This window comes from Neophocaena asiaeorientalis, unplaced genomic scaffold, assembly GCF_003031525.2.
Source record: "Neophocaena asiaeorientalis asiaeorientalis breed wild unplaced genomic scaffold, Neophocaena_asiaeorientalis_V1.1 scaffold184, whole genome shotgun sequence".
NCBI classification, from domain to species: domain Eukaryota; kingdom Metazoa; phylum Chordata; class Mammalia; order Artiodactyla; family Phocoenidae; genus Neophocaena; species Neophocaena asiaeorientalis.
In genome coordinates this window covers 2342275-2357714 of record NW_020185325.1, presented here as the reverse complement: position 1 = coordinate 2357714, position 15440 = coordinate 2342275, and the positions used below count along the sequence as shown (strand labels likewise).

Genomic DNA, 15440 nt, shown 5'->3' with positions numbered 1-15440 from the left:
AGTTGTCTCCCTTTTCTCTTCCAGCAGAAGGAGCCACCTCTGGGGGGTAGTTGTGGGGAGGAGAAAGAGGGGGAGGCTGCTGGAGGGAATAGGAAGGAGGGGCGCGCGGGGCGGGCGGGCGCCTGCGAGGCTCAAGCTCACACGCACGCCGCCTCTGTTTGTACACAGTGCGCTCTCGGCTCGCTCCCTCGCTCCCCGCCTGCTCACGCTTCATTGTTCTCTTAAGTCAGAAGCCCCGCAGCCGGCCGCGGCGGCGCGAGCAGAGCACACAGTCTGCGGGTCCGCCAGCGCGGGTGACCCCGAGCCGCCGCCGGCGCCCGGCCCCGCCCGCCGCGCCTCGTCTGGGACCCACCCGCAGAGGAGGCTGAGCCCGCTGGCGACTCCCCGGAGCTCACCCACCTCCCAGCGCCCCGGAGCGCAGGCAAAAGGGGAAGAAAGATTCCTCTCTTTGGTCGCCACTCTTTCTTGCTCTCTCCAAGAATTTGTTTAAGGAGACGCTGCAGGAAAAAGACATCTTCTTGAATCCTCTGTCGGGGCGGGGTCTGCCGCTGCCCTGCGGTGCAGCCTCAACGACACTACCCTCCAGTAGGACCCCTGACCAGCGGGGTCACGTCCGAGAGACGGATCATGAAGCGCTCGGTGGCTGCTTGGCTCCTGGTTGGGCTCAGCCTTGGTGTCCCTCAGTTCTGCAAAGGTGAGGCGACGGCCCCGGTTGCGGGACAGGCAGAGAGTCCCCTGGGAAACGCTGCGCAGGGGGCTGGAGGAGGTCCCCCGGGCGCTCCCGGGGTGGCGAGCGCCGTGGGCGGCACCGAGGAGGCTGCGCCCTGCCCTGCGTGCCCAGGAAAAGTGCTCGCAAAGTCAGAGAGGAGTATGCGGGGCTGAGCCGGGAAGAGGGTGTGGGGTACCCAGATGAGATCGAGGAAGGACGGGGATGCAGGGGAGGCGGGAGGGAAAACAGATCTTCCACGGCTTACTTGGCCCCCGGGTAGCCACGCGAACCCTCCCTGGGCAGTGTGGGTGATGCCGGCTCCCGGCTCCAGACGGGGCTTTCGCTGGGGAGCGAGGGAAGCGAGCGTGCCCCGGGAGTGGAGGAGTGGAAAGGGGAAGAGTGCCTTAGGGCTGTCCGCCTCCAGGGTGCTGTGCTCTGGTGCCCGGCCCACGCCAAGCAGTTTGCAAATCCGAGCCCGGTGCTGGGAGTTTGGGCGGTGGGTGCGGTGGAGACGGGTCTGATAAGTCAGTTTGGCTTTCTCCCATCTCCCCATCCTGGAGGCGCAGCACCAGTAGCAGAAAAACCCCAGGAACCCGCCCTTCCTGTAGCCCAAAGGGCCTCAAGCTTTGCTCAGCATACCCTCCTGGTAGGAGCCTAACTCTTGGTAATAGGGAATCTTGCGTTGCGAGACAACCCTGGCGCCCCCGCCCAAGAGCGGAAAAGTTGTAAGAGGTGGTCTGGCGGTGGTTTTCATGAATTGCATGAAATAAACCAGTCTGTTAAAAAAAAAAAAACAACCCAAAAACACAGGACTTTGAAGAGTCTCCTGCTGAGTTGCGTAGTTGGCTTCCAGGTCCCTGGGAAGGATGGCCTGTCAATACAAGCCTTGGTCTTGGTTCCATCTAAGCTCGCGTTGGCGTTGAAGTTGGCGCCTGGAAAGGGCAGGGGGAGCTGCAGGGACTCTGGGTAGGTTGCTCGAAGCGGACCCGAGTCCCTTCTGCGCCCACATATACAGGCGGCTCCTTCTATGCGTTCAGTAGGTAATGAAACCCTCCGCAGGCTGCTTCAAGTGGAGAGCTGAGTGCACTACAGGGTTTAAAATGCTGTGCCTCTTAAAAAATGTGGCTGGATTTAAAAATGCATTGACTCAAATCCATTTGAGATTAGACGCTGAATGAATATCCTACACCATTCATCCACGCACCCATCCGTCTATTTGTTTCACAGGAAAATTGTGAACTCTTGGGCTACTATTTGCCTAAGAAGCCGGGTGTTCCTGGCCAGATGCCCTCGGTGCCCTATCGGTAGCTATCCAGGCCGCACCTTTCCTCGGCCTCCCTCCCTCCCCCAGAATGTGGCTATTTCCCCCTGCGAGTAGGTGTGTGCCTCGCCCGCGTTTACTATGTGCCCTTCCAGTTATCAGACAGGCAGCCAGCCACTCCACTGAAGGTTAAGGAATGGTAATGGCTCTGTAGTTGCACTGCGGACTGCCCCAGCTATACGAAAAAGACAGTGCTTCCACTACCGATATTTCTCCTTTCTTTCATTTCCCGTCTGGATTCCTTCTGCACTTTGATCCCTCAGCAGGAAAGGAGGGGGAGAACGACAGGCATTCCCCTCCCCTCCTCCTTTCCCCGCCTCCGTTCCCACCCCAAACCGAAAACACACACTCACCCACTCACAGGCACCTACTCCTTGACACCATCGCCTCCATCATCAGTCCTGGCACCTAGGCGGAGGGCGGCGCAGGTGGAGGAGGAGAAAGTATATCTAACCTGCGTGCCGCGCTAGCCTCCCTAGGTCTGGTTGCTGGAGCCCTCGGGCGCGGTGAGTCCCGTCTCGCTGCAGCCGGAAGCTCTGCTGTCCAGAGATACACACGCCCAGGGCACAGCTTACTCTTGGTGTGTTGCCTGGGCTCTCTTTCCGTCCCCTAGACAATGCTGGGCAGTGTGTGCTCCACATTCTTCCGTAGATTTCTCTTTTTGTCCAGACGGCCTGTGAGGAGAGGGATAGGAAAGAAATGGACCATTTTCCACGAGCTCTTTTTGTTAAACTTGCACCTTTCTAATTTATTCTCCCTCAGCTCTGCAGAAAGGCAGAGTACAGCTTGCGTGACATCTCCAAACAATTAAACTTTGAGCAAACTTACTGAGGCCAGTGTTAACGATGAGAATTTACCTTGCACCTCTCCCACCCCACCTCCCCAGATATCATTTGTCTAATGTATACGTTTTATAGATTGGTGTTTCCCCGTGTGGGTTGCAATTTATGCATATTAATGACTGGGATTTGATAAGGACATGTAATTCCTTTTCTTAGTCGTTTTTATTTTAAAATTAAACCAGTGGATCAGTCAGATTGAATATTTCATTAACTCTTAAATTATTCATTGTTATGGGTTGCTCTAAAAAATCCAATTACATGCATACAGTTGCAGCAAGCACGTGACATCTTATGCAATCTGTCCCTGTGCTTGCAGTTTGTGTCTGAAGTCTTTAAGCAAATGGCACTGTTTAAAAATGTCTAGACATGTCCTAAATACTATGAATCATTGGCATTCACATTTCCTTTTTTAATCAATGGCGATTTTTAGTTAATTCTACATGGGGATCAGTTAGTACCTGAACAGTCTCACTCGAGGTAAAAACACCCATGCTTCTATGATTAGTATAGCAATATTGATGCTGAAATAACAGGTTACTGTACTTTAAAAAAATTATTACACATTAGTGTCTTCATTACTTGATTTACATGATCATTAATTTTATACTTTAAAAATCAATGCCAGCTGCAGATTCCAGGTGAAACATTAAAAAAATAACTTGGAAATACTGAAGTAAAAATAATAAGTAATTGAAGATAAAATATCCTGCTGGTACAGTTTGACACTAATGCAAAGAAAGCCCTGACCACTGTTATGATACAAAACACATTTTTTCCCTTCTGGTCCTAAAAAAGTTTTTTCTAATTATTTTTGAAATATTTTCTTAGAATTGAAATGTATTTTTGTTTTAAATTTATATTGTTTGGGGAAAACATTTATAATAATACAAATTAAGGGTTACAAAAATTGAAATGGTCTGTTCTCCCCTCTGCAGTCTTGAATTTACAAAATCTTCAAAACCAGGCAAATGTATTTTACTTCTGAACTCTTCTCTAAATTAAAACTCTCTTGTATTTTTCTCAAATATTTTAAGATCAGTGTTTATATAAAACATGTATTCAGAGTGTAGGGTATTTTTAATAAATATTTTCATAAAATTTTCCTTTCTTGTTAGATACATATGATTTTTCCTTCTCACAAAATGAGGATACCATATACATGACTAGACTAAAAAAGCTTGGTTGCTCAAAACCATTACAAAGTATAACTTTGACAGTTTTTAGACTCTAAATTAGTAGTCCACACTCTTAATTTCACTGATATTAAGATAAAAATTTTAATTAGGTAATTTATTTTTAAAACTTTTCATCTTTTGAAGGGTTTTGAATAATGGGATGGCCTGTATATGTTATCATTTGTGTACAGTTTTGAAAACCCGCCTGACCTGAGAGTTTCCTAAAGCCTAAGAAAGTAATTCTGATATTTGTTGTTTACTGAACATACTTGCAGGTGCCAATAGGTTTGAGTATCATTTATGATGTAGTAGGTTCATTATATTCCTTGCCAAATAAACCCACGAAAACAGTGCGGGTTTCAGAACTCAGTTCAAATCAGAGTAAATCAGAACACTTGGGTACTGAGAAACAAACAGCAAATTTTGCAAATATGTAATTAATGGTATGGCTTCTCTCAGGCTAATCAGTTTACTCCTATGAGTTTATATGAGTTTGAGTTTATTTCCTAAGTAGTTTGCAAACTGATGTTATTATGATGAAAAAAAAATAGTAGAAAACCAAAGCCAAGCCATTCCTATTACTTAATTCTTACCTGTCTTTTAAGGAAGATGTCTAGCATGTTTTTGTTTTTGTTTTTTAAATCACAGCCCATATAATGATTACAATATCTTTTGGTTAATCAAAGCAAACATGTAGTTATATATAAAGACTTAAGTTGTTGGCTACGTGAAATGGATTATTGAAAATAATGGTTTTGTGATAATGCTAAAAATTAAGTACTATAAATACTTACACTGAATGAATTACCACTTAATTGTTACTGAAAATACCTCTAAACAGTCTTTGCTTTGGGGGAATTGTTGAAGGGAAAAGTAGACTAGGATCATCGACTATGCCCTTGCCAGCAGGTGTCAGGATAATCAATGGAGATCTTTTAAAGGAAAGATGTTGGGTGGCGGGCGGGGGAAGTAAAGTAGTAAATGTTAATCTGCAAATCCACATAAAGTGACTTTCTACTCTCTGTGAAACTGATATTATTAAAGTTTTCAGTGCTCCCCTGAGAAAGAGAGGGAGGGTGAGTTGTAAGGACGTGCTGCTTGTACCACAGGATTTTAACTTGGAAGCAGAGTTGCTCTAACTGCCACACACAAATAACTATATGTCTAGGTTGAGCCATTATTTCTCAGGGGGTTCCTGAGTAACTTCCAAGGAAATGCACATAGAGCTATGAGGAGCTTGTAGTAAAACAGTTATTACTGAAATGTTTGGCATACTTTTAAGCTTACTCTCCATACCAGCTGTAAATTTTATACATAGAAGTAAGTACTTGTTATATTGATTTACGTGGAGGTATATTCAACTATTTACATGTATAGATCTAAAGTACTGGAAGAGATTACAGCTTATCCTTTTCTGTCACAGTGGTAAGGTGTATGGTTCCTAAAACTTGTAAGTTTCTAACTTAAGTCACTGGCCAAAAGAGACTAAATGACATGATAAAGTTTTGTCATTACCCATTTAAGCAAGTTATTATTCCTTATATACGTGCCTATTGTGTTTCAGTAGCTTTCAGTGACTTGACATTATTTGTTTCTAATTGATCCTTAACTGAGAACCATTCCTCAAAAGTTAGTTCTAGCATCTGCTGATATAGACCTTAAAACAGTGTTACAGATTCACCGTTACACCATTTCTACACGTTCTCTCTTTTTTTTATAAAGTCGCTGATATCATGTCAAGGAGTCTGTCTCCAGTGGTATCCTTTCTGTGTCAGAGTCCTCCTTAAATAACCCTGCTCCCAACATTTCCTTGCTGGATAGCAACTAGGGCACAGCATCCACTATAAAATTCTGTCAGCATTATTAAAAGGTTGCAAATCTCCAGAACACTGTAGCATTTGCAATCTGCTTTCTTGTGAGGAAAAAAAAATGACAATCTAAAGCCTCTACTACTAAATCCTGAGGTTTAAAACATAAACAGAAATAAATTAGGATCTGAATTATGGAGGAACTCAGGATTTTACACCTTGATATGATCACAGTATCCTGCCTAAAACTATCAACTGGGCAATAACTTATATCCACCCCACTTGTAGAGAAGTATCTTGCTTTTCCTGTAGCACAGAGCTGAGAACCTAGGAGAAAACATCAAAAACTCCTGACCACCTAAAATAGATAATGCATTTTGGCCTTAAATCATATAGAAAAGTCTATTTCTCTTGGTTTTTAAGTTCCTGGGCTCTCTATAAACTGAATTCAAAAAATTAAAGACATATGAGGTAATAGGTCAGACTTAATCAGAGCAGTAAAACCTGGCAGCTGTTAGACAAAGAGGAGATTGAAAAAGTATATGTAAAAGCAGAGCTACCTTACAGTGTAAAAAACTAGAAAAAAACATTTATTTGGGGTGGGAGAGGGGCTATGTTTAAAGGCCAAAAGCCATTACCCTGTGAGAGAATATGCTTGTATTTGATACCAGTATTGATCTTGCATCCTAGACAAAGACTCACTGCAATATGTTCAACATTTGGGGGATACAAAGGCAGTGAAATATGTGCATTATTGAAGAGATTTTGTCCAAAATGTTTAAGCTTGAAAAACCTGTTTAAAGGTGAAAGAGACATATCTGAAGAATGTGCTTGTTTGAAACTTTATTTTCCCATCATTTCAGATAATATGTTGTTATACATTTTTTATTGATTTTCCTCCTAAAGTAATAAATGAAGGTACAAATTACAAAACAGAGGACTCAATTTTGTAGAAAAGAAATAGATCTCAGAATGCAGATAATATGCCCTGCAATTATTTGGTAATATTTTAGAAGAAAATGTACTACTATTTTGTTTTAAAATATGCATTATTATGCTGATAGAAGCTGGGTAGGATTTGTTCAACAGAAGATTTAATAGTGCATGAAGCAGAATGGAGGATTTAAGTTCAAGAATTTAAGTGAAGGCTTTTTGAGTACTAAAGCACTTTTGAATGTGATTGTTACTATGGAGAAAGAAAATTGACTCTAGATCTAAGCTTTACTTTTTTCTGTTTTCTAAAACAGGTCTGTATCAAACTGATCAGTCTCTTTAAAACTAATTTAATATAGTAATAACAGCCCACAGACGGAAAGGCCAAGGTTTTAATCTCTTTTTGTTAAATGATTTTGTGCATGATTGAAAGCGGTCTCTGAATGGGTTAGGACACCATGCATTCTTTTTTATGCTTGGTATTTGATGAAGACATTTATTTTGGGAATGCACAAAGTCTCTTCTTGTACTGAGGTCAGGATGACAATTTACATTTTACTGCCACTGGAGATCATATGAAGACAGCCCAGGTCAAACGGGCTCATGACCCTTGGGCAGAAAAGACTGGGACAGTCAAGTGGGAACATTGGAGAATATTCTTATTTGAAATAAATTGGTGAATCCCTCCCAGTAGCATAGAGCAGTCTCCCAATTATAGGCATCAGTCTTATCTTTGCTCACATCTCCGATACCCTTCTCCCCTCACATGTTTGGCTCCAAATGCTAATTGAACTCTAATTTTATCCACACACTTTTTCCTGTTTGTTTATTCATCTTTTTTCTTTCTATAGTTTAACTTTTGTATTGTCAACACCATTTTGAAATTATCTATAGGCAAACAAAATGCAAATTACCATTCAAAATGCTTTCATATTTATTTATAAATTCTTGTGTCATATGTTGTACTTCCTACAGAGCCAGGGCTTAGAGCAGTGCAAGGCAAAACAAACAACACAACTATGCAACAGCAACAACAAAACCGAAACACTCAATATATATCCAAATGAATGGAGCTATCCACTCCCCGCTCCCACCCCCGTCAGTGTTCTGTGAGAGATACCCACATATTTTAAACAGCAGTATGTTATAAAAGATAAGTCCAAAGTAGTCCCAGGAAATTTAAAAGCTTTGTTTCTCACTTTGTTATATTAACTTTTTTTTTTTTTTTTTACAATATATGTTATAGAGTGAACTACTTTGAAAAAATTTCTCAATACTCCTGCAAGAGCATTGCTAAACACACAATATTAACATGCAGGCATGACAAGAAGTGCTGTGTTTGCTGTGCATCTTCAGTTAAAAGAAAAACTACCTCTGAGTGATCAATTTCTTTGTTAGATACAAGGTTCTAACATTTCCAGCTAACTTTAATTTTGATCTAGAAACAATAATTTTTCAGACTTCAGTTTGTTTTTTCCTTTCTTCTCTTTATTTGGGGAGTGCCACCATGTCTATTTAAGCATCTTGCTAGATAACTTAACAAGGAGCATTCATTCGGATGTCTTTCTTAAGTATAGTTAGTAAGTATAGTATTTATTTAGTGCATGTTATGTGTTCCCCTGTTCTAAGTACCATCTTTGATTCTCACTATGATTCTATGAGGCAGGTACTATTATTATTTACATATGAATGAGAAAAGACATACAGAGAGGTTAAGTAATCTCCCAAATAAATAATCTACTAAGTAGCTTGTTAGAAATAGGATCCAGTTTAAATCTAGAGCCTGCTCTCTTAACTACTGAACTATGCTGTATTTCAGTGAGTGACACGTCCTGTATGTCATGGACATATTTTGTTAAATGATTTTCTTATTTGTAAAACACACACATCATATCCAATTTCTATTTAACAGGTAGATATTTTGGAAGGGGTAAATTATATTTATTTTCTTGGGACAAAATTTTTAAAATTTTCAAATTTAATTTGGTAAAGTGTCAATACATCTTTTCTTTTCACATTCAGAAATAAAGAGTGGAGTATGCTCTGTTTTGTCAGAAAGAGTTAATGTGTCTTTTAGAAAAATGCATCACTAGTATGAATAGTGAAGACAGGAAAAAGAAGAGGAGTACTCGGGAAGTGATTCAAAACCTTGCCATTCAATTTTATTTCAACATGATTTTTATAATTTATTTTGGTTTTCTAGGATTCCATTGCTTCATTGTTATTCAGTATGATATGTAAGAGCATACTTTATAATTTTCAGATACGTTATGTAGGAAAAAGTGATTTTAAAGGTTAACAGATACATAATGTAGGACATAGTGGTTGTAAAGGTTAACTAGGTTTTTATTTCTGCTAGTTTAATGAAGATATTTTATTTGCTTTACATTCCATCCTCATTTAATTTTATTTCTGTGTAACCCCATTAAGAAATTTGAGCCAAACAAAAGCACCAAATGGTCTCAACCATATCAGCTAGAAAATTATATCTTCTGGTTTCTTTTAAGAGTTATTTAACCAAGATATTTATTTTTTAAAACTAGAATTGGATTAACATTAAGTATTTTACAAAATAATGAAAATTCCATCATATGAGATCACCTTGTTAATATCTTCTTCTGTACATCTGTATGGTGTTTTATAGTTGAAATGGACCTCTACATGCTTTATTATATTTATTCTCCTAAAATAATAATAATAAAAACAATAGTTAAAATTTCTTCAGCATTTCCCATGTCTATTCTAGGAAACATAAGCAGAAAAGGCATTCTTAATCTCATTTAACAGATAAGGAACCTGAGGTTTGAAAAAGTCACATCAATTATAATTCAACATGTCCTATAATTCAAGCAACCAGTGACAGAGTTTAAACTTGACTGTGATTCCAGCTTATCTTTTACTCTTTTCTGCTATACCACTTTGCTTTAGGTAGTTATAGTTGGTGCTTTTTTCTCAGTTCTTGGAACCACAAGATGAGAAGAAGGAGTTGGTGTACTACTTGCTTTATCGGAAACTATTCTAACTGCCTCTTAGTACAACATTCACACTTTCCTGCCATCAGCCTATAACATTTCCTTTCCTCTCTGGAGCCAATTACTAACCATCACAACATCCTGAACTTCCTCAAAGGCTTCAGAACCTTGTTTCTTCTCTATTATTTGTTCCCTTAAAAACTTGTGACCCTTTTAATATTCTGGTGTTAAACTTCCTGGAAGTTCCCAACACAAATGATTCCCAGCTCCATTCTTAGGTACCTACTGGCAATGCTGTTCATTAGACTTTCTCATCGCATGATTTGCTCATTTACTAGTACTTTAAATTTCTCAGACTTCCCATTTCTTGCCAGAATTTTCTGTCTTTCTACCTCTCCTTGCCCTTCATTCCCAGTAAACCCACTCTTGTCATTGCTCTAATTTTCAGTTCTTCTTATCTCTCTTCTTTACCAGCCTGGTCTTTGTGGTTATCCATTTCAAGATGTATTCAACCATTTGTGAATTTTTCAGCCCACGTGCTTTCATTATTTTTGCTTCTTTAAATCTCAAACTAAGGTAATTTCCAACGTCCCTTTCCCCTCATTGGCCATGAGAAAACTGGAGTTCTGTCAAGAAGTAATAGGATCCACTGGAAACCCTGGTGAATTTGAAAGGTTGAGTTGTGGGTCCAAAAGGGAATGAGCAAGAAAGAAAGTGATGGTATGAGGAGTAAGGTGATGGGGGCATTGCGGTAATTAGACTATAATTACATATACTGATAATTATAAATTTGGGAGTAAGTTATGGTTGAAGGAGGGTAGAAGACAAGATCATTGGAAGAGGTGAGTCAAAACACATGGAAAAAATATTTATGTGGGTATTGAAATTCCCCAAAAAATTATACCAAGAGAAATGTTGGAGCGAATGATAGTGAACCAGGAACAGAAATCTTTAAGGAGTGAGAGAGGTACAGAGATGAAGAAATAACTATAATAGGGGGGGTAGTATTGGGGAATAGAGATCTATGGCATGAAATTAAAACTGGGTGGGGTTTTTTTGCTGTTGGTTTTTTTTTTTGAGCGGAAGGAGAGAATGTTCAGGAAGTTGCACCGAGGAACAAGAGGGACTCCTGCCACATCTCTATAAGCTATGGGAGAGAAAACGGTAACCAATTAAGAGAGCTGCAGGGTAGACAGTAACTCAGAGGAGAGCTGATTTTCTCTAGAGCAGGAAGACAGATGTAATAGCCTAGTCCCAGGCATCATGCACTTTGACAGTCTTCATCCTACACCTTTTGACACATTGAGCTCATTATGATAATTGATATATTCACTAAGAGCTATGCTTTCAAGCACATAAAATATGTTTTCATATGCAACAGCTCTTTTAAACCTCACAAAAACCTAGTGGATTATTATTATCCCCATTGACAGATGAAGCTATAGACAGAATAATTCTATTCCCAGTGATAAACACTCAAAACTAGGTTTTGTAGACCCAAGTCCAGGACTTTTTTCACTTTAGCACAATTGCAGAGAAAAGCCTTAAATCCGAGGAAAGATCCCTTCTAAATTTAAAGCATAGCTGGGTAATGGGAAGATGTCCTACTTTGTCCTATTCAGATAGGCCTCTATATATTTTGAGGTCTGCAGAGTTTAGGTTACTGGGAATGTCTATATCTGCTTGGTGGCCTTAATCCTTACCCATCTTGGATTATTTGTCCAAATGGTTCTTACTGGAAAACAACATTATCGCTAGGGGAAGTTTTGATTTTTTTTTTTTCCTTTTTAATATGCTCGTAATTATGCAACCTTGTACACAAAGAATTCTTTTTCCTCAATTTACATGTTTCAAATATTTGTAAACCATAATGTTTCTTCTTTATTTTCTGAGATGCTAAAGTTGTACATATTTTTCCTTTAATCTGTCCTTGTAAGCCATTCCTTTCATCATTTTAGTTGTGTCATTTGGAATCTGTCCAAGTAGCCTACATATTTATGCAACAGGCTTGCCAAAACCTCAACAGGGAATTCCATGGATGTGCTTCCCTAAAATAACACCACACACATTAGTCTGTACTTTTTAATTTTGCAAATACAATCTTAATTTTTAATCTATTGATTTGCTGGTTAATTTTTTCTATCAGACCACCTTTTTCCAAGTAATACTTATCTATGTCATTTTTATTTCATGATTTTGTTTTACATTAGCCTTCACTGGAGTTTTACTTTATATTTTTCTTCATTCTGCATTCAGAATGATGACCATTACTGCTGTATGATGTATTCTCTGCCCACAGAATCTCAGAATAACCTGATTTCTTCACTGTAAATTGTTATTCTGCTACTTATTGCTATTGTAATATCATGTACATATCAGCTAAATAACAATACAATGTACAAATTCTTATCCTTACCTTTTTTGCATATTTATTTCTTTTGGGGCCTTTGAAGTATTCAGTATCTTCTTGAAACCATCATCTGTCTCTATTTCTGTATTTTTCCTATTTCTTTATTTATAGCTATCTCCTTCTATATGTTGCCATTTTCTGCTCCCAGATCATTCCTCAGCTTAAACTACAAAACCTCAGAGAATCTTTGTGATCACCTTCTCCAAGTACTGAGGCATCAACATACACATAGATACAAACAATATACCCCTGTCACTAGCTTCTATTACTGTTCTTTTTTGAAATTACGCATTTTTCGAAAATCACATTTATATAATCACGTGCTTATTATCTTATTTTCTCTCTTGTTTGTAATGTATTCTTGCAAGCTCCATGGGGGCTGGAAGAACATCTGTTTTATTCCCTAATGGATATACCCAGCCCCAAACATGATGCCTTGTACACAGTAGGCATTCAATATTTGTTGGCTGAGTTTTTGCATGCATGAAGGAGTGAAAAACATGAATGAAAACAACTCTGCTGGTGTATAAATCTTTCTCTGGTTAAAACAAAAAATATGTTCCTTTAATAGACCCATTAACTAGTTTAATAAATTCTTATCTACTTGCACTGATGCATTGACGTGTGATTTATGGCACAAGTGATACACTTTTAGAAAGCAATAAATACTTAAGTAGAGGCAAACTCTAAGAGCTGACTAAATAAATTACCAACTTGTTTTCATCTCTGTCTAATGTATAAACACTTTAAAATCAAGATTTGGGTTTTACTTTAAATTATCAAATTACAATAAAATAGTTGTAATTGTATATGCAAGATAGACAGTAAGCTTCAGACTATCATTTTATTATCAGGAGTTGACAAGAAATGTATATGCAACAAAATCAAAGCACTTGGTGGTTTTTCATTGTCAGGTGGAGGAGCTACAGGTAGCCCTTTGATCTGCTCATTGTTCCAGTGCCTTGGTGATCACTCCCATGAGCACCACCAGTGATAACTTTCCTCCAGCCATGACTTCTTTCCCTCCTCCCACCACGCAGTCACACCTGCTGAACCCAGATGTACTTGGCAGAGGGGAAAAGACAACACCTGGGCACTGTGTCTGCCCAGGAGCCAAGAGCCTCCGAAACAGCTCTGTTTAGAGTTGTTTGTGTAATGACCGTCTTTATGTCACTGCAAACTGCTTTTTATTTCCCTTTGGGCAACTAGACTTCTGCCTTTCTTAAATGCCTAGGTGGTTCTAAAACAATTTGTATGCTTGTGACCCCAGTAATTGTGTGATTTCAACTTCTAGTCTAAAAGCTCTGAAGATGACGTGTCTTTCTAAAAAAAGAATGCAACGGCAAAGGATTATGTAGAATAAAAACGGTAAAGTCTAATGCTTTGCTGTTTCTTATGTGATAAGAAAGGAACCTTGGCTTTTTTTTTTTTTGAGGGACAGTTACTTCCTCATCCTTGTTTTAGTTTTAATTATTTTTTAACCTGAAGTATATACTCATTGAAGAAAAGTTGTAATGGTAACACTTTGGTGTCTGTATTTAGAGACTTGTTTCAATAAATAAATATCTCAAAGTAATGTTTTTAACCATAAAGTAGATCATACCACCTAGTTTTATAATTTATTCAACAACATTTTATTAAGTAGAGATGGATACCAAGAACTGTTCTGGGTGTTGCAATTACAGACGGTGAACAAAACAGACAGAAATTCTTGCTCACATAGAGCTTACATTCTAATGAAGTGGAACAGAGAATAAACTAAGGAAATTGTCTTGTAGGTTAAAAGGAGAGGGTAAGGATTTCAGGAGTGGATTTCATTTTTATGTAGGGTGCTTATGTCAAGCCTAACTATTCAAAAACATTAAGGAAGTGACTTACATGTTGCAAGTATGTTGTCTCAAGTTTCATTTATCTTTATATTATATTTATTATGTTTAATATGCAAAAGGTAAAACAAATTTATTTTGTAAAATAATCCATATTTTCCTTTATGAATTCTGCTTTTGGTATCATAATTAAGTTCACAAGAATCGCCCTTTGTTTCTCCAACCAAATGGTTGGGTATGTTCCAACACTACTTAAAAAAAACTGTTAGAAAATAAAGTATGTATCATATAATACATTAGGATATTTTCTAATTTTTCACATTATATATAGCATTAAAATGTTTGTGAAGAGTTACATGTTTATGCAAAATGAAACATATTACAGTAATCTATATACAGTGTGATAACCACAAAGTGGAAAAGGAAACATAAAACAAGATAAAGCTCCCAGGCTCAGGAGTCAAGAGTTTTCAGTTTCAATAGATGACTAACCTTAGTTTTCAAAAATAAATAAATATATAAAATGGGGATAGTAATAATATAGCCTGACTCCTAGGATTATTGTGAGGATTTAATACAGGTTAAATGCTTAGAACAATATTTTTGTCCTGTGATGGATGTGATGATAATGATGATAATGACACTGTAGTCTTTCCAGTGCCATAGCATAATGCTTGGCACACATTATGATAAAAAATTAACTGGTAAAAGAATGGAGTTTATCCATTCATTTTTTTGATTGGATAAAATTGATTTTTATCCAATCAATTTTTTTTCTCATTTAATTATTATTTTACTTTTTGGTGCAATATTTATCAAGAAGACTTCAGTCTTTTAACTGAGATATAACTTACAGGTATATTAATATAATGTGTTGTTAAGAGAATGGAATCAGATAGACTGGGAGTTGGATCCTGGATCAAACAGTCAGTAGCTCTGAAGCCTTCTGTAGTTTGTCTAGCTTGTAGACTATGGATAAAGCAGTAGGAATCTAATAGGGCTGTTGTAATGATTAAAAGATATAATCCATGTAATGTGCTTATAGATCTTGGCACAATATAAACCTCAATAAACATTATCTATTATTATTTTCTTAATTGTGGTTGTGGCTATTACTGTAAAGGGGGCAGTTACCTTGGGACACATTCCCGAGGAGAATGGTATAAGGAGGGGATGGGAACCTGGATGAATCTGACAAATTGGCTGATCTACAAAGTCTAGCAATTCTTGAATTTATGCTAAATGAATCTTGGTTATGTTTCTGGCTTTATTTGTATTTCGGGGGGTATTTAACTGTCTTATCCATTAGGGCTGCTATAATAAAAATACCATACACTGAGTGGATTATAAAAGACAGAAATTTGTTTCTACAGTACTGGAGGCTAGAAAGTCCAAGATCAATGTGCCAGCAGATTCTGCGTCTGGTAAGAGCCTACTTCCTGAG

General features: G+C 38.4%; 1 protein-coding gene across 2 annotated transcripts in view; it reads left to right on the top strand.

Moving 5' to 3' along the window:
• The first annotated feature begins 627 nt into the window (after nucleotides 1–627).
• The window catches only part of EDIL3 (EGF like and discoidin domains 3), a 411746-nt gene continuing 396933 nt past the window's right edge, over nucleotides 628–15440 (top strand). For both annotated transcript variants that reach the window (XM_024734369.1, XM_024734368.1), the window contains exon 1: nucleotides 628–694. In XM_024734369.1, the coding sequence (XP_024590137.1) occupies nucleotides 628–694 (67 nt within the window). The remainder of the gene's footprint in view (nucleotides 695–15440) is intronic.